The sequence below is a fragment of the Lynx canadensis genome, chromosome C2 (assembly GCF_007474595.2).
Source record: "Lynx canadensis isolate LIC74 chromosome C2, mLynCan4.pri.v2, whole genome shotgun sequence".
In the NCBI taxonomy this organism is placed as follows: Eukaryota; Metazoa; Chordata; class Mammalia; order Carnivora; family Felidae; genus Lynx; species Lynx canadensis.
In genome coordinates this window covers 74,946,923-74,966,702 of record NC_044311.2, presented here as the reverse complement: position 1 = coordinate 74,966,702, position 19,780 = coordinate 74,946,923, and the positions used below count along the sequence as shown (strand labels likewise).

The 19,780-nt window shown below is 40.6% G+C and overlaps 1 protein-coding gene across 5 annotated transcripts in view; it reads left to right on the top strand.

Moving 5' to 3' along the window:
• MCCC1 (methylcrotonoyl-CoA carboxylase 1) overlaps window positions 1-19,780 on the top strand; it is a 63,071-nt gene continuing 43,291 nt past the window's right edge. Inside the window, exons 1-7 of one of the 5 annotated variants that reach the window (XM_030329277.2) lie at window positions 1-206; window positions 4,134-4,180; window positions 5,686-5,822; window positions 9,222-9,317; window positions 18,335-18,456; window positions 19,004-19,151; window positions 19,240-19,361. In XM_030329277.2, the coding sequence (XP_030185137.1) occupies window positions 118-206; window positions 4,134-4,180; window positions 5,686-5,822; window positions 9,222-9,317; window positions 18,335-18,456; window positions 19,004-19,151; window positions 19,240-19,361 (761 nt within the window). In that variant the 5' untranslated portion in view covers window positions 1-117. Of the gene's footprint in view, window positions 207-4,133; window positions 4,181-5,682; window positions 5,823-9,221; window positions 9,318-18,334; window positions 18,457-19,003; window positions 19,152-19,239; window positions 19,362-19,780 lie in introns of those variants that run through there. The other 4 variants (XR_004344089.1, XM_030329276.1, XM_030329278.1 and 1 more) reach the window with 4 other exon arrangements.

Below are 19,780 nucleotides of genomic sequence, written 5' to 3'. Positions count from 1 at the left end.
GGACCTGGACGGTGGCCTGTGAAGGACAATAGGCTTGCGGAGCGGAGGAAAGGTTTTGCAAGGAGTGGGAAGCAGCTGGTGTAACCAGAAGTCGGAGAGCGACCGGGTTGTGGAGCCATGGCGGCAACCTCTGCGGTGTCGGTGCTGCTCTTGGCGGCAGAGAAGAACCGGTGGCTGCGAGTCCCGAGCCTGCTGCTGCCGCCGAGGTAACGTGAGGCGGAGGGGCGGTGGATCAGCGTCCGGGGTCGGAGGCAGGGGTGGTGTAAAGGGACTCCTGCACGCCGAGAGAGGTGCGCGGGGACCGAGGATCGAGCGGGAGGAGGGGAGAGCGTTAGGAAAACCCCAGCCCCTTTCACGGTGTTCTGCTCTGTCTTGGCATCGGGGGAGAGACCTGTTCACACCCAGCCCTTCCTTTTCTTCCCCTTCCTCCCCGTATCCACTCTGCAGCCTCTATTTGCTTCTGTTTTTCCATTTTCGGGCAGTGGGGGAGGGGTGGAGCTGGGCCTGCCACATCCCTGCTTCCCTCGCTACAGGGGCTGGAGAGACGCTTGTACAGCTGCTAACCGTTAACATGGTGTTTTCACTGCATTCCCTGTGTGGGGAGTGTTGATGATCCCCGTTCTGGTGAAGCTCAGAGGGGTCAACGACTTGCTCAAGTTTACACAAGGAGTAAGAAATGGAGCCAGGACGCCCCTCGAGCCCCTTTCGGTTCAGCTAGCCCCGGTCAGGTGTCCAGTTCAGAGGCTCTGTGGAGTTCTTTCTCATTGTTGGAATGGATCAAGCTAACAAAAGTAAATTTACCTTCCAGAGGGTGAGAGGTTGGTTTGTTAAAAGTTCTCAGAGGCAAGTTTGAACAAAGCTATGACTCTAACTAACCTGACTCCAGACCAGTTTCAAATTTTGAGCTGTAAGTTTCAATGACAATAAATTTGGTAGTGAAGACATCCTCAGGTCTCCTGGTAGCAGGCTTCTTTACCTTGCTTTGTTTCTTCCTCCTCTTCACTTCCTCCTCTGTTCTGGAAAGACAGGGTAGCTTAGTGCTGAAGGGCACAGACTGTGCTGTTCGAAGCCAGGGTTCTCAGCTTGGCTACTCACTAGCTGTGTGCCCAACCTTGGGCACATTACTTAATATCTCTGTGCTTCAGTTTCCTGACTTAGGAGGAGGTGATGATACTATTCCTAGAGGAGACAATATTAGTACCTAGCACTGTGTGAATTAAATGAATTAATACATGGAAAGAGGCTCAAACAATCTGGTGCATATGAATCAATCCATAAATACAGCCTTTGTTTCAAGGTTTTTGTTTGCTTTTATTTTCCACAAATTACTGGAGAGGTATTTAGATTTGAGTTACTTAATTGTAGAACTAGCCCCAGAGTAAAATAAGACAGTTGGTGAAAGTAATGTTAATGCTCTTTTCTTTCTCCTGGTTTTTCTTTTCTTAGGTTTCCAGGGCTCTTCAGGATATTACACAGACCATTTTCTCTCTCTTCCCTCTCCCTCTCAAATCTTCCCTACTGTGTGTAGAACTGTTCTCAGGTAGCTGTCATCCTGGAAAATGTTACAGTTGTTAATGGCATTAAGGAATTACAAATCTTATCATTATAGAGAGTATTTTCATGTCTTGTATGTCATGATCCTCCAGTAACTCAGAGAAATGAAGTCTAATGGTAGAATTTTAGAAATAAGAGTATACTGGTATAGAATTTATGTTGAATCAGGGTGGGATTATCTCATGGAAGCAACTTCTTAATTTTGTTTGTTTAAGCCATTGTTTTAAGCTATAGCTTGGATAATGGTGAAAAATAGAGTAGACCTATCAAAACATCATTGAGATAGAGGATTATGTTAAGTAGTGTGTCTGTATGTGATTGTCGGTCTGTTTTCACTACAAAATCACAGAGGAAAACTTTAGTTCAGCAATGGCCTTGAAACTAAATCAGGATCTTAAGCTGGATTTACCAAGAAACAGCCATTTTATAGATAAATCTGTCCAGGACAAGCCTTGAATCTTATAAAAAACTTATCTGAAGAATGTGATGGGAAGATGCTGTGAACCAGAAGATACCTTTTAAAGATAAGGAAAAACAGTCTTTCTCCTTGAAGATTAAGAGAATGAGGTCAGTCAAATTGGAAAGAAGTGGGAAAGCAATAGCCTCCTGAGAAAGCTGTCCTATGGGGCGCCTGGGTGGCGCAGTCGGTTAAGCGTCTGACTTCAGCCAGGTCACGATCTCGCGGTCCGTGAGTTCGAGCCCCGCGTCAGGCTCTGGGCTGATGGCTCAGAGCCTGGAGCCTGTTTCCGATTCTGTGTCTCCCTCTCTCTCTGCCCCTCCCCCGTTCATGCCCTGTCTCTCTCTGTCCCAAAAATAAATAAACGTTGAAAAAAAAATTAAAAAAAAAAAAGAAAGAAAGCTGTCCTGTGGGACTCAAGTGCCAAAGCTGTGGGTCTTCCCACCAGCCCTTCACGGATGGCAACATCTGATTGAGTTTGCATCAGAGGGCAATGACTGTCTGACCTACTGTTATAATCCCGCCCCCTGCACCCCTGCCCCAGTGAAATGCTAGTTCTGTTCAGTTACATAGCTATATGCATAGTGTATACATGCTACACATACATAGTTGCTTAGTATCTAATGTACATTGTGGTTTTTATCGCCCGCTGTGTACATGATCTAAAATGATTAGTTCTTTATGACCATAGTTTTAATAAATCTCCCATGTATGGGTGGAAAAGACTATGGTGGAATTCCTTCTGTAATTTGGTTTTTTCCCAGTGTATTCTTTTTAGCTGACACCAGATAGGCATTATACTTACACTTTTTTGTTCCTAAAGTAAATCTGGCCTGCTTTCTGTTACCTCTGGGTTAAAGTTTTGTTACTTGCTGTACCAATAGGTATCATGGAACTTAAAAATTGTTTTAGACCTTAGTAAACTTCTACCTAGTTAAGACAACTTAGACAAGTCACTTAGCCTCCCTGATTCTCCATTTCTTATTAATACAAGGATTCAGCTTAAGTTGTCTACTTTGAAAACTGAGAAGTATCTCTTGGTGTCTCCCGTCCTGTGTGAGGACACTGAAGTCTGAGTTGTAAAGTGAAAACTGGGTCTTGAGAGCGAAAAAATCTTAGATGTTACCATAGTTACTATACCCTCCAAGGCTCGACCCCTCCTACAAAATCTTAGTATTTATGTTTTTGCATTAGGGGGCCATAATGAAAAAAGACTGGGGAAACACTGATGTAAAATGACTTGCCTGGTGTCACCAGCAGCTGGTCAGTGGGGGCTCTTCTGGCCCCACAGCCAGCAGTCTTTCTGCTGCCCTTGATCAGCTCCTTCTCTTTACTTCTCTGGGCTTAATTGTTCAAACCTTAATTATCAGGGGTTGAAGAAGATTGGTATTTTTCAAACTGTTGTTTGACCAGCATATTTTATTTAATGAAGTGGAATAGAACAGAAAGTATCAAAACACAGAAAAAATGTTCTGTCACGAAAATTCTGTTTTGTGTGTGTACCAACTTGTGAAGTCAGATACAATTTTACTTTGAGTTGAGTCGAAAGAGTTTGCAAAAGCTGAACTGTATGATCTTGAAGTACCTTGGCTTTCTAATTGTGACTCTGTGGCCATTTGCCAGCCTCTGGAGCAAGCAGGTTAGGTGATCCATTCAAGGACACACAGTGCCAGAGAGAACAGCCAAAACTGTAACTTCCGGTTTCTAGAGTAATTTTCTTCCCTCAAAGAAAGTCTTATTAAGTCACTTTGTAGGCTTCAGGCTTAACTAAGGTCACATCTAGACTTGGTTTCAGGTTTTGAATTAATAAATCATATAATGACTGAGGGGCGCCTGAAGCCTCCGACTTCACCTCAGGTCATGATCTCACAGCTTGTGAGTTCAAGCCCTGTGTTAGGCTCTGTGCTGACAGCTCAGAGCCTGGAGCCTGCTTCAGATTCCGTGTCTCCCTCTCTCACTGCCCTTTCCCCTATGCACTCTGACACACACACACACACACACACACACTGTCTCTCTCTCTAAAATAAGTAAATATTTAAAAAATTTTTGATTCTTTTGAAACAACAATGACTGATCTTGTATATCCTATTTAATTATTATTCCATTTGGATTCATTTGCTAGGAGATGGACTTGGAGGCAGAGAACCGTGAAGTATTCAACAACCACAGGTACAGTCTTGATTTGCTTTGGCTTTGCAGATTATGAACTAAGAGAGGGAAATGCTTAATTCCTTAATTTGTATATATAGAATTAGTGCTCATATATTTTTGAAATTTGGGATTTTCATGATCATTTTCTTAGTACGTATTGAGCCATGGTTTCCACCTCTTTTATGTCAAATCTCCCCTGTTGTTGAGTCTACAATATATACAGAAATAATTGGAAACATTTACATTTATGTCGTTACTTCCGTCTGGTTGATCCCATTCAGTGCCGTGAATTGGAAAGGCATAACTCTGATGGTCTAAATCAGTGCTTTAAAACCGTTCTGATAAGTGGCAGACATTTTTTCAAATAAAATGTTACGCGAATTCCCAACGATAAAACGTATGAAAGTGTAGACACGGTTGATTGGGTGCAGCTTCCTCCCCACAACACACACATGCATACTTCATCTCAGCAGCTCCTGTGACCTGTGACAACTCAGACTCCATAGATCCCCATAGAAAAACATTGTTTTAAGTTATAGAAAACCTTATTTGTTTTAGAATAATAGCCATTATAAGCTGCCCAGGAGCATTTATTTCATGTGTGATACGGAAGTGCATTTTACATATTAACACAGTAACATGTCCTGTGGCACGGATACCAGTGCCCTGGTGCGGCACTCAGTGTTCATGCAAGAGAGCCATACGTCCCTGTGTTTGCGTGCAGAGGGATAGAGGCGATGGAGTTGAGCAACTGCAAGTTCAGATTCTGAGGTGAACCTAACCTGGGTTCAAATCCTGGACGTGCTATTTCTTTTAGCCAGTATACTTTCAGGACAAAATGAGCATAATTTCAGGAAAGTAGTATCTCTTTTAATTGTAATTCCTTTATCTTTCAGATTTATGTAACAATAATAGTATCTACTCCATAGGATTATTGTGAGGATTTAAATCCAGATTGAGTCTTTAGCACAGGACCTGCGGCATAAAAAGTACTTACTAAAGACTAATTATTATTAACTATGAGGGGTTTTTTGGAGCTATTGTAATTTGACCTTTGGCATATCAAAGCATCTTTTCATTTTAAAGTTGAAAAAGCTGAATAATATAAGAGTTTATGTTAATAAGGGTATCTTGGATTTCAGGGGCACTTGGGTCGCTTAGTCGGTTAAGCGTCCGGCTCTTGAGTTTGGCTCAGGTCATGATCTCACAGTTTGTGACTTTGAGCTCCGCATCAGACTGTACGCTGACAGTGTGGAGCCTGCTTGGAATCCTTTCTCTCTCTCTCTCTCTCTCTCTCTCTCTCTCTCTAAGTAAATAGACATTTTTTTAGAAAAGGGTATCTTGAATTTCAGTGAAAGGAAATGCACTAATATTAGTTAAAATGACTATTTGAGACTCTGTTATGCTAATTTTACCAAAACAAATGTTTATCAGCTGATTAATATAATGGAATCTTTATTTTGCTTTTTCATTCTTTGTTCTCCAATAACATTTGTGTATGATTTTCATGGTGTTTTAAGCAGGACGAAACATTGCCAAGGTCCTCATTGCAAACAGAGGAGAAATTGCCTGCAGGGTGATACGAACAGCCAAAAAAATGGGAATACAGTCCGTGGCTGTTTATAGTGAGGCCGACAAGAATTCCATGCATGTAGACATGGTATGTTGTTAAAAACCGAAAGTCAAATTTTGTGATTGTATTTGTTTATTATGTTGGTATTTTACTCCTTTATGTTGACATTTTATGTTTGCTAGTGTTAATAGGACATAAGTGGGTAAGTTCAAACTGCTCACTAATTATCCCTGTTGGGATACATTTTCCAAACGTAATACCAGTTGAACTGAACAGTGTGTTTTGCTGTGTTTAGTTGACTTACCGGCAAGGTCCTGTCTTATCAAGGGTTGGTTAAAACAGTTCACACAATGTGGCCACCGATCATACTTTGAGTGGCACATATCCAGGTCCCTGATGTACAAGAAGGATCCAGGTCCCAGTCTTAGCAACTACCACATACTGGCCAGGGGATCTTTGACAAGTCATCTGATGTTTCTGAGCCTTGGCTTAACTATAAAATTATAACTGAAAGGATCCCATTTCCCTGAGGTCTGTAAGTGCTACCAGTTGTTACTAGCTATTATTCACCAGACAGAGCCAACCATGGGTGAATTCAACTACTGGCCTTTACACCCACAGCAAGATTGAGCAGCGACAAATTCATGGCAACCAGCCTCCACTCTCTGGGCACTTTTCTCTCTCATTCTGTGTGTTGACCATCTCAAGCCTGCTTTGTGCCGTTCTAGCTGGTGACTCTCCCTCCACCCACCTATTCTCAGCAGATGATCTTGATTCACAGGGAAAGCAGAACTGCGCTTCCTGCCGCAGAATCTCTTCACTGCATCTGTGTCTGTCCTTGTCCCGTTCAAGGCCACTTGTCTTCCTGTGCTCTGGAGTCCTCCTCTTACCTCTTCAAGGATCTTCAATCTTCTTTTCGCACTGTATTCTGTCACTCTACTTCGTCTGCTCCCATGGCTTTGCTAAACACTTCCGAATTTCTATTTCTAGCCCAGACTTCATTTTGAGTGTGATACAGGTATACCCAGCTGCCCACTTGACGTCTCCACGTGGATATGTGACAGGTACTAAACTAATATGCCTGACGTGGAACTCATGACTTTGATCTGTGGTGAAGCTGCTTTTCCTGCACACTTCCCTCACTCAGCAGATGACACCACCATTGCCCCTAAAAACCATAATGCCAGAGATCTGGGAGTATTTGGACATCTTCTGTCTTCCTGCCACTCTACATCCTTCCCCTTCCTCATCTAGACAGTCACCAAGTGCTGTTTATTCTGTTTCCCAGACACTTCTTTCCGCTTCTTTCTGCCCTCTGCCACCAGTACCTTAAGTCGTAGCTGGCATCACCCTCACCGGCCCGATGTGGTAGCCTCCTAAGTGGTCTCCCTACTTTCATCTTGACCTCTCCCATGGTATGTTCTATGTTTCATCCAGACTGATTGCCTAAAATCAGATTTTTGATGTTACTCCTCTGCTTTAAATAACTTAAGCCTTTTTATCATCTACCGGACTAGCAAGAATTTAAAAGACGGATAATATTCAGTGTTGGTTAATGTGGTTAGAAATTGGTACATTGATGGAGATGTGTGTTGGTGACACCAGTTCAAGGGATGATCAACCAGGAGCTATTAAAATGTTACATCCTTCACCCAGCCTTGCAAACATACCTCTAGATCTCTGTCCAGAGACATGTTCACATGCATGTGCAAGCAGAGGCATGTATAGGAATGCTGCCAGCATCCAGTTTTTTGCCATTATGACCTAAATGTCTGTTCAGATGTACATGATTAAATGAACTTTGGTACCTCCATACTGTGGAACATTATGCCATTGTTATAAAAAATGAGGTAGACATACGTGCACTAGCAAGGAAAGAGCTCCCAAGACCTACTGTTAATGAAAACAACAATTACAGGAGTTTGATCCTGTTTGTGTAAAAACTAAAAACAAAAGCTAAAACTGTATGTGCTTATGTAAATATATATAAATAAATAGGAATATGGATATGGAAAAAATATGTCCCAAAGATCATAGTGGTTTTATCTGGAGGAGGTTTGAAGTGAGGGAGAAGGTGGTGCCAAAAGACTCCTTTGCCTTTGTATTATTATTCACATTATTTTAATTTAAAAAAATTTTTTTTTTAGAGATAGAGAGAGAGAGAAAGAGAGAAAGTAGGGGAGGGGCAGAGAGAGAGGGAGACACAGAATCCGAAGCAGGCTCCAGGCTCTGAGCTGTCAGCACAGAGCTCAGTGTGGGGCTCGAACTCCTGGACCGCGAGATCATGACCTGAGCCAAAGTCTGATGCCCAACGGACTGAGCCACCCAGGTGCCCCTATTCACATTTTTTAGAAGGAGAATGGATTTGTGTTTTGTGGAATTAAAGTTTAGAAACAAAAAATGACAACCAAAAAACCTCATTATGTGTTACCTTAGGAGAAAATCCAAAGCTTTAACCTCCCGTGAGGCCCTCTGAAATCTGTGCTCCCTGGTCTGTCCAGACACATCTCTGGTCCCTGACCCCTTGTGCACTGGGCTCCAACCACCCAAGCTTCTCTGTCAGTCCCTCAAATGGGCCAAGTTTCTTCCCACCCCAGGACCTTCATATATGTTGTTTGCTCTGTTTGGGAGGCTTGCCCCCATCTCCATTCCTGTTCTCAACTCCACATCCTGCACCCATTTGCCTGGCCAAGCCCTGGTCATCCTGGAGGAGCCGCTGATCTTACTTCCCAGTCTTTCCTTGAGCACCCTTAGGCCTGATCAGTCTTCCTCTTCGCCTGCATTGTGTCCTTTGTTTTTCCTCCATGACCTTTCTCACAGTTGTCATTAAATATATGAATGTGTGTTTGATGTCTGTCTCCCTCTAGACAGGGACATTGTTTACTCTTCTACAGGCAGCTCCCACCTCAAAGCATGGCACCTGGTTGACATTCAGTAAGTCTTTGAATAAATGAATGATGTTTTCTGTCTTGTTTGCTTCAAGGGATGCTGTGATTATGTGAAAGTTTTAAAGGACGGTATAAAGTAGTTCACAAATGGATAGAAAGAGCATTATCATCCTGCCTAAATAATTATATAAACTTCAGTAAACTTCATAATTTTATTTCTTGCTGTATACAACTGTCCTATGTTTTGTGTCTTGGCAAATTGGCAAAGTTTTGGCATTAGATACATTTAAAGTTATTATTGTTACTAATGATGATACTGTGGTTAATGCCTGTTGCTTTTTATCCTAAAGACATTTTATTTCACTCTATCTAGTGTTTAGTTTATACATAAAAATCAAGTTTGGGCATCCTCTTCTTGCAGAGATTCCAAACTGGCTTATTTTTATAACATAGACATGAACTGGTCCTTCTGTTTCTTATTTCTTGCATTGTTCTTGGGGAGCCACCCTTTTTATTTATAATAATCAGATGACCCTGAAGCAGTTCTGTCGTGTACTAGTGTGTGCTAGCCGTGTAAGCATGTAATATTCCTCAACAGGCAGATGAAGCATATTCTATTGGCCCCGCTCCCTCCCAGCAGAGCTACCTTTCTATGGAGAAAATCATTCAAGTGGCCAAGATCTCTGCTGCTCAGGTAATAAGATCATGCCGGTCTGGCTTAGACTGGCAGGATGGATGGGGGCAAAGGTGGGGCTGATAACACTGCATCCGGTTCACTTCTTTTTTTTTTTTCCCTAAAGTTTATTTATTTTATTTTGAGAGAGAGAGCGTGAGCGAGGGAGGGGCGGGGAGGGGGAGGTGGAGAGAATCCCAAGCAGGCTCCACAGCTGTCAGCACAAAGCCCCATGCAGGGCTCAGACTCACCAACAGTGAGATCATGACCTGAGCTGAAATCAAGAGTCGGACGCTTAACCAACTGAGCCACCCAGGCACCCCAGTGTTCTCTTCTTTAGAATCAGTTCCTAGACTGAATAACTTAGGCATTAATTTATACACACAGGTATTTAAAATATGTTTGTTTCTAAACTTTTTAGTTATCTCTTGGAGTAAAAAACCCCTAGGAATGTACAAAGATGATACTAATACATGGACTTTATATATTTCCTTAGGAATGCAAGCACTATAACAGAAATAGCACTTCATATGTTTATCACGTGTTTGAACATATATGACATAGTATTATTACCTCCATTTTACAAATGTAAAATCTAATGCACAGAAGGTTACATGATATCCAAAATCATCTAGTCTCGCTAATCAGAGCATGTTCCATGGCATTGTTTGGGAACACTGTAGAAATGCAGACTCTTAGGCCTCACCCCAAGCCACTGTAGTTTATATTTTTATGCATACTTTGCATTTTTATTAAGATCCCCAGGTGCTTTGAAAGCAAAATTTATCATTGAATAAGACAGGATTAAACAAGAGTCTCCTGACTTCTAGCCCTATATCAGACGAGGCTGAGCAGTAGAACTTCGTTGCCCTGCATTTTGAGAAAAGGGAAGGTAGTATTTACTCAGAAATTTCAGGCTTCAGACACCTGGGTGGCTTACTCAGTTAAGCATCCAACTCTTAATCTCAGCTCAGGTCTTGATCTCGGGGTCGTGAGTTCAAGCCCCACATTGGACACCACACTGGGTGTGGAGCCTATTAAAAAAATAATAAATGAGGGGTGCCTGGGTGACTCAGTTGGCTAGGCATCCAACTCTTCATTTTGGCTCAGGTCATTATCTCACGGTTTGTGAGTTCAAGCCCTACATCGGGCTCTGCACTGATGGTGCGGAGCCTGCTTGGGATTCTGTGTCTCCCCCCCCCCCCCGCCCCTCTCCCATTTGCTCTCTCTCTCAAAATAAATGTTAAACAAAAATAAGTGAAAAAAATAAAGAGTATGATTTGTTCTCTCCACCATGGGAGGAACATATCTCATTTCTGCTTGAAGATAGAGCCAACAGCAACAACTTTGGATCTGTACATATGTTTGAACAAGCACAGCAGAAAGGTTACAAACTAAAAGCGTGGAATAAATTATTTTGGCAGAGATTTAAGGGTAAGAGACAACAGTTTGTATCTTTACTGGTAAAGGCATGTTAGTACTATGGAATGAACGACGTTAACAGGCTTACAATCCTGTGATCCACTAGAGTGAATTGGCGGCTAAATACATACATACCTGATGGCTAGAGAAATTAGCTCCCTGGTTACAGTAGTGTTGTTGAGTTTTCCTTTCCGATATATTCAAATGCTCAAGAATTCTGTGATCTGGATATATTAAATTGTTCTTAATATAAATCAGCTAAAACTTCTTGAGGCCATTCCCATAATGTGTGGTTGGACTTTATTTTTGTAAGGAAACAGCTGCCTTTCTTTTTAGTTATAGAGAAAGAATATTTATCTAGTTCATCAGAGTTCTCTTGAATTAAGTATCTGTTCAAAAGAAAGGAGGCTAGCAACACCTCACCTTGAAAATGAAATTAAGGGAACAGTTATATTCACAATAACATTAGTAAAACTCAGTTAGCAAAATGAGTTGAAGACCTATGTATAAAAACTATAACATGTTGCTGCAAGAAAAGAAGTTCTAAATAAATGGATAGATATATCATTGGAAGAATCAATATGTTACGATGGCAGTTCTTTCCAGATTGGTCTGTAAATTTAAGGCAACCTTTATCAAAATCCCAGTTGGCTTTTTTTTGGTTGATATTGACAAGCTGGTCCTAAAATAGCCCAAAGGTCTAGTATATAGTTAAAAGAATCTTGAAAAGACAATAAATTTGTAGACTCTCAGATTTCAGAATGCATTATAAAGCTACGGTAACCAAGACAGTATGCTATCAGAAGAGTAAATATAGTCAGTGCAGCCAAATAGGAACTCCCCAAATAAACTCACACATATATGGTCAATTCATTTTTTAACAAAGGCGGTAAAGTAATTCAGTGGACTTTTCAACAGATTGTGCTGGAACAATTGGATATTTATATGCAAAAAGATAAACCTAAAATCACCAATGAAAAGGAGTGATGTGCTGATACATGCTAAAAAATGTATGAACCTTGAAAATGTTGTGTTCAGTGAAAGAAGCCAGTCACTGAAGACTGTATGTATTATGTGATTCCATTTATATGGAATGTCCAAAATAAGCAGACCTCTAGAAACAAAGTGGATTAGTGGCTCCATAGGCCTGGACATATGTAAGGAATGGAAGATAACTGCTAACAGGCATGGAGTTTCTTTTTAGGGTAATGAAAAGTTACATTATTAGATCTTAGTAACAGACTATGGTAATGATTGCACAATTCTGAATAATAATAAAAATCATTGGATTGGCTAAGTTTATGGCATATTAATTACATGTCAATGAAGATGTTTTAAGAATGCAGCATTCCTGCATACACAATAGAAAGGCTAAAATCAAAAAGACTGATAATACCTCATGTTGACAGGGATATGGAGAAACTTAGAACCATCATACATTGCTGGTGGAAACTCAAAATAGTACAGCCACTTTAGAAAACTGGCTGTTTTTAAGAAGTTAAGCATATATTGGGGCGCCTGGGTGGCGCAGTCGGTTAAGCGTCCGACTTCAGCCAGGTCACGATCTCGCGGTCCGTGAGTTCGAGCCCCGCGTCGGGCTCTGGGCTGATGGCTCAGAGCCTGGAGCCTGTTTCCGATTCTGTGTCTCCCTCTCTCTCTGCCCCTCGCCCGTTCATGCTCTGTCTCTCTCTGTCCCAAAAATAAATAAACGTTGAAAAAAAAAAAAAAAAAAAGAAGTTAAGCATATATTTACCGTATTTTGACCCAACAATTGCTTGCGCTCTGGGGTATTTACCCAAGAGAAATGAAAAATATGTTCACACACACTTACTTGTACATGAGTGTTCATAACAGCATTATTCAAAATAGTCCAAAACTGGAAAAATCCAAATGAATGATAAACAAAATGTGGGATATCCATTCAGTGCATAAACAAATGTAAAAAGATTTATAAAAAGAAATGAACTATGATGCATACAACAAGGCTGAACCACAGAACATTAGGCTAAGTTAAAGAAGCCAGACACATAAGACTACGTACTATGTGGTTCCATTTATATGAGATTTCTTAAAAACAGCAAAATTCTAAGAGATCAAAAAACGGGTCAGTAATTGCTTGGTTCTGGGAACAGGGATTAATCAATTATGCATAGAAGCACAGAGGAACTTTTTCAAGTGATATAAGTGTTCTAAAACTGGATTGTAGTAATAGTTGTACAGTTGTATAAATTTGTTAAATTCATCAAACTATACATGAGTGAATGCTGTGTATTGTAAATCGTGCCTAAAAACAAAAAGCTGCTAAAAAACCAAGGAGGACTGGGAGGTAGACCTGTTTCACTTTGCCTCAAATAAATAATATTTGGTATTTATATAAAATTACTAAAATTGAACTTTGGTTTAAAAGACCTCCAGCTTGGGGGGCACCTGGGTGGCTTAGTCAGTTACTTAACTGACTCTTCATTTTGGCTCAGGTCATGATCTCACGGTTCGGTTCATGAGTTCAAGCCCCGAGTCCGAGTGCACTTAAAGCATGGAGCCTGCTCAGGAGTCTCTTTCTCCCTCTCTCTCTGCCCCTCCCCTGCTCGTATGTGTGCATGTGTGTACTCTCTCTTTTTGTCTCTAAAAAATAAATATAAACATTTAAAAAAAAGACATCAAACTGACATTAAAATGTGATTGTCTAGCATTTTATTATCTAGGATTTTGTTGTTTGCTGTCACTAAGATTTGGGTTTTTCTGTTCATGTGACTTTCCCAGATATCTGAAGGGCACCCCTTTAATTTTGAAACATAACTATTCTTTGAATTTATCTGTTTTGAAATAGTGTTGGCTGTGCTTTTTTCTTCTTACATCCTCTTGGTTATAATTATTATATATACTTACTATTTTTGAAGAACAAAAATGCCTTCGGGGCTGTTGAGGTTAGAGAGGAAGTTGCTTTATCCCTCACTGAATCATGTAAGCCTATTCTGCTTTTTGCTTTCCTCTGTATCCTCCCTTTTTGCTGCCAGTATGTTTGCTCTTAGGAATCATACTGTTCTTCGGGTACTAATTTTCCTGTTCGGTGGGCTAGAAAACCAGATACATTTCTTACAATTCTGAGTAAGTTGTAAGTGACTAGGTTAACATATAAGGAGGTCCTTGTTCACTAAAGTATATGTAGACTTTAATATATGACTTTTTGTTTGCTTCTTAGCTTTTTTTCTGGAAAGGTGACATTGGCAGATAGTGACCTGAAGATAAACAAGGTATTATTGTGCTAGTGTGTTCCTTTTAGCTTTTGGGTACCATGGTTTCAATTCCAGGCCAGCTTTGTATGGAGACAGAGTGAACAACACCCTCCCCACCCTGCCCTTTACTCCTGCTTGCAAATATTCAATTGACATTCTTTTTTTTTTTTATATATATATGAAATTTATTGACAAATTGGTTTCCATACAACACCCAGTGCTCATCCCAAAAGGTGCCCTCCTCAATACCCATCACCCACCCTCCCCTCCCTCCCACCCCCCATCAACCCTCAGTTTGTTCTCAGTTTTTAACAATCTCTTATGCTTTGGCTCTCTCCCACTCTAACGTCCTTTTTTTTTTTTTTTTTTTTTTTCCTTCCCCTCCCCCATGGGTTCCTGTTAAGTTTCTCAGGATCCACATAAGAGTGAAACCATATGGTATCTGTCTTTCTCTGTATGGCTTATTTCACTTAGCATCACACTCTCCAGTTCCATCCACGTTGCTACAAAAGGCCATATTTCATTTTTTCTCATTGCCACGTAGTATTCCATTGTGTATATAAACCACAATTTCTTTATCCATTCATCAGTTGATGGACATTTAGGCTCTTTCCATAATTTGGCTATTGTTGAGAGTGCTGCTATGAACATTGGGGTACAAGTGCCCCTATGCATCAGTACTCCTGTATCCCTTGGATAAATTCCTAGCAGTGCTATTGCTGGGTCATAGGGTAGGTCTATTTTTAATTTTCTGAGGAACCTCCACACTGCTTTCCAGAGCGGCTGCACCAATTTGCATTCCCACCAACAGTGCAAGAGGGTTCCCGTTTCTCCACATCCTCTCCAGCATCTATAGTCTCCTGATTTGTTCATTTTGGCCACTCTGACTGGCGTGAGGTGATACCTGAGTGTGGTTTTGATTTGTGTTTCCCTGATAAGGAGCGACGCTGAACATCTTTTCATGTGCCTGTTGGCCATCTGGATGTCTTCTTTTTTTTTAAAAAAATTTTTTTTTTCAACGTTTATTTATTTTTGGGACAGAGAGAGACAGAGCATGAACGGGGGAGGGGCAGAGAGAGAGGGAGACACAGAATCGGAAACAGGCTCCAGGCTCTGAGCCGTCAGCACAGAGCCCGACGCGGGGCTCGAACTCACGGACCGCGAGATCGTGACCTGGCTGAAGTCGGACGCTTAACCGACTGCGCCACCCAGGCGCCCCTGGATGTCTTCTTTAGAGAAGTGTCTATTCATGTTTTCTGCCCATTTCTTCACTGGGTTATTTGTTTTTCGGGTGTGGAGTTTGGTGAGCTCTTTATAGATTTTAGATACTAGCCCTTTGTCCGATATGTCATTTGCAAATATCTTTTCCCATTCCGTTGGTTGCCTTTTAGTTTTGTTGGTTGTTTCCTTTGCTGTGCAGAAGCTTTTTATCTTCATAAGGTCCCAGTAATTCACTTTTGCTTTTAATTCCCTTGCCTTTGGGGATGTGTCGAGTAAGAGATTGCTACAGCTGAGGTCAGAGAGGTCTTTTCCTGCTTTCTCCTCTAGGGTTTTGATGGTTTCCTGTCTCACATTTAGGTCCTTTATCCATTTTGAGTTTATTTTTGTAAATGGTGTGAGAAAGTGGTCTAGTTTCAACCTTCTGCATGTTGCTGTCCAGTTCTCCCAGCACCATTTGTTAAAGAGGCTGTCTTTTTTTCCATTGGATGTTCTTTCCTGCTTTGTCAAAGATGAGTTGGCCATACGTTTGTGGGTCTAGTTCTGGGGTTTCTATTCTATTCCATTGGTCTGTGTGTCTGTTTTTGTGCCAATACCATGCTGTCTTGATGATGACAGCTTTGTAGTAGAGGCTAAAGTCTGGGATTGTGATGTCTCCTGCTTTGGTCTTCTTCTTCAAAATTCCTTTGGCTATTCGGGGCCTTTTGTGGTTCCATATGAATTTTAGGATTGCTTGTTCTAGTTTCGAGAAGAATGCTGGTGCAATTTTGATTGGGATTGCATTGAATGTGTAGATAGCTTTGGGTAGTATTGACATTTTGACAATATTTATTTTTCCAATCCATGAGCAGGGAATGTCTTTCCATTTCTTTAAATCTTCTTCAATTACCTTCATAAGCTTTCTATAGTTTTCAGCATACAGATCCTTTACATCTTTGGTTAGATTTATTCCTAGGTATTTTATGCTTCTTGGTGCAATTGTGAATGGGATCATTTTCTTTATTTGTCTTTCTGTTGCTTCATTGTTAGTGTATAAGAATGCAACTGATTTCTGTACATTGATTTTGTATCCAGCAACTTTGCTGAATTCATGTATCAGTTCTAGCAGACTTTTGGTGGAGTCTATCGGATTTTCCATGTATAATATCATGTCATCTGCAAAAAGCGAAAGCTTGACTTCATCTTTGCCAATTTTGATGCCTTTGATTTCCTTTTGTTGTCTGATTGCTGATGCCAGAACTTCCAGCGTTAAACAACAGCGGTGAGAGTGGACATCCCTGTCGTGTTCCTGATCTTAGGGAAAAAGCTGTCAGTTTTTCCCCGTTGAGGATGATGTTAGCTGTGGGCTTTTCATAAATGGCTTTTATGATCTTTAAGTATGTTCCTTCTATCCCGACTTTCTCAAGGGTTTTTATTAAGAAAGGGTGCTGGATTTTGTCAAAGGCCTTTTCTGCATCGATTGACAGGATCATATGGTTCTTCTCTTTTTTTTTGTTAATGTGATGTATCACGTTGATTGATTTGCGAATATTGAACCAGCCCTGCATCCCAGGAATGAATCCCACTTGATCATGGTGAATAATTCTTTTTATATGCTGTTGAATTCGATTTGCTAGTATCTTATTGAGAATTTTTGCATCCATACTCATCAGGGATATTGGCCTGTAGTTCTCTTTTTTTACTGGGTCTCTGTCTGGTTTAGGAATCAAAGTAATACTGGCTTCATAGAAGGAGTCTGGAAGTTTTCCTTCCCTTTCTATTTCTTGGAATAGCTTGAGAAGGATAGGTATTATCTCTGCTTTAAACGTCTGGTAGAACTCCCCTGGGAAGCCATCTGGTCCTGGACTCTTATTTGTTGGGAGATTTTTGATAACCGATTCAATTTCTTCGCTGGTTATGGGTCTGTTCAAGCTTTCTATTTCCTCCTGATTGAGTTTTGGAAGAGTGTGGGTCTTTTTTTTTTTTAATATTTTTTTTCAACGTTTATTTATTTTGGGGACAGAGAGAGACAGAGCATGAATGGGGGAGGGGCAGAGAGAGAGGGAGACACAGAATCGGAAACAGGCTCCAGGCTCTGAGCCATCATCAGCCCAGAGCCCGACGCGGGGCTCGAACTCACGGACCGCGAGATCGTGACCTGGCTGAAGTCGGACGCTTAACCGACTGCGCCACCCAGGCGCCCCTTCAATTGACATTCTATCCTAATAGCAGTATAATTAAAATACCGATTTGGGGAGCACCTGGGGTGGCTTAGTCGGTTAAGCATCTGACTCTTGATTTTGGCTTGGGTCATGATCTTGTGTTTCATGGGTTCAAGCCCCACGAACTGACAGTGCAGAGCCTGCTTGGGATTCTCTGTCTGCCCCTCCCCTGCTCGTGCTCACACTCTGTCTCAAAATAAACAAATTTTTAAAAGCATGTAAAAAATAAAATACAGATTCTTCTATATGATCCAACAATTTCACTTATATACCTAAAAGAATTTAAAGCAGCGACTCAAACAGGTACTTGTACACCAATGTTCACAGCAGTGTTAGTCACAAAAGCAAAAGGTGGAAACAATCCACGTCCATCAAAAGATGAATGTGTAAAAAAAACTGTGGAATATGCAGTAATATTATCCAGCCATGAAAAGGAATGGAATTCTGACACATGCAACAACATGGAAGAACTTGAAAACATAATGCTAAATGAAATAAGCTGTACACAAAAAGACAAATATTGTACAATTCCATTTATATTAGGTGCCTCGATTGGGTATTCACAGAGACAGAAAGTAAAATAGAGGTTATCAGGGACTGTGGAATTAATATTTAATGGGTACAGAGTCTCCGTTTGGGTGATGGCAACATTCTGGAAACGGATAGTGGTGACGGTTGCACAGCATTATGAACGTCCATTAATGCCAATGAACTGTACGCTTAAAAGTGGTTAAAATGGTAAATTTTATGTTGTGTATATATTACCACAGTAAAAAGAAGTATAGATTTTTCTGGTTCAGGTAAGTCTTCAGAACTTTAGTATGAACGTTTCAGATATGTCTTTGGAAACAGATCTTGATAGTACCCATAGTGTACCTATCACCAGTGTAGGGAGAGGCTTCCTCAGAAATATGACATCACCTGCATCACAGTGCTAAGTTTGTCCTTCCATTCTCACTTCTAGGCTATCCATCCAGGATATGGTTTTCTTTCAGAAAACATGGAATTTGCCGAACTCTGCAAACAAGAAGGAATTATTTTTATAGGTCCTCCTTCATCTGCAATTAGAGACATGGGTATAAAGAGGTATGAGTTTATATCTTTTAAATATAACCATAGGAAGGTCAATTGAAATGGTCTACCTATAATAGATATGGTAATCCATGTTTGTTGTTATAGGCTTATGTGTTTTATCTGCCACTCCAGTGAGTTACAGAAATGTTCAATTCATTAGCGTTTCTAATCAATATCTGGATTAGTTTGGGGAATTTTTTTTTAAAATATATTGTCAAATTGGTTTCCATACAACACCCAGTGCTCATCCCAACAAGTGCCCTCCTCCATGCCCATCACCCACTTTCCCCTCTCCCCCAAGTTTGGGGAATTAAAAACAAGGTGGGATGAACTATCACATGAAAAACTGGATTCCTAGTTATCACAAGAAAACTAATATTTTAATATTTGTGTTAATATTTGTTGTCTCAGACTGCAGTCTTTTTTTTTTTTTTTTTTTTTAACTCTGGGATATTTTATTTAAAAAGTTCCCTTGTATTTTGTAGATTGGGCTGTTTTGTTCTTCTCTTGTATGAAATAATTCGCAGAATTGAGGCACCTCCTCTTTTTTATTCGAAAGCACATCCAAATCCCTAATGGCTGCTGCCGGAGTGCCTGTTGTGGAGGGATATCATGGAGAGGACCAGTCGGATCGGTGTCTGAGGGAGCATGCGGGGAGAATAGGTTATCCTGTCATGATTAAAGCCGTCCGTGGTGGAGGAGGAAAAGTAAGATTGTGCGTGCTCATGTTTTTCATTTCAGGATAGTCTTCTCTGTTGTATTTAGTTTGCGGTCTTAACTATCTTGCCCTCTTAGGGAATGAGGATCGTTAGATCTGAAGAAGAATTTCAAGAGCAGTTAGAATCAGCACGGAGAGAAGCTAAGAAGTCTTTCAATGATGATGCTATGCTGATTGAGAAGTTTGTGGACACGCCAAGGTGGGTTTGGCTTTTTTTCTGAGTCAGATTTTTAAAATTAAACTTCAAAAGAAATGTAGGCAAACTATATGAAATGTAAAGTTCTAGTAGTACATAAGTACATTAAATTCCCCAATCCCACCCCCTGATGTAACCACTTAGTGTAGTATGGTATGCATCCCTCCAGGTATTTTCTAAGTGAATAGAAATACACATACATATACTCACAGAGTACAAACTACATACAGAAGTGCAGTGAGTAGAACCTTACATAGTATTATATGCTAATATTACATCATAGCCATCTTTCTGTCAGTAAATATAGGTCTGCCTTATTCTTTTTAAAAAAAAATTTTTTTTTTCAACGTTTATTTATTTTTTTTGGAACAGAGAGAGACAGAGCATGAACGGGGGAGGGGCAGAGAGAGAGGGAGACACAG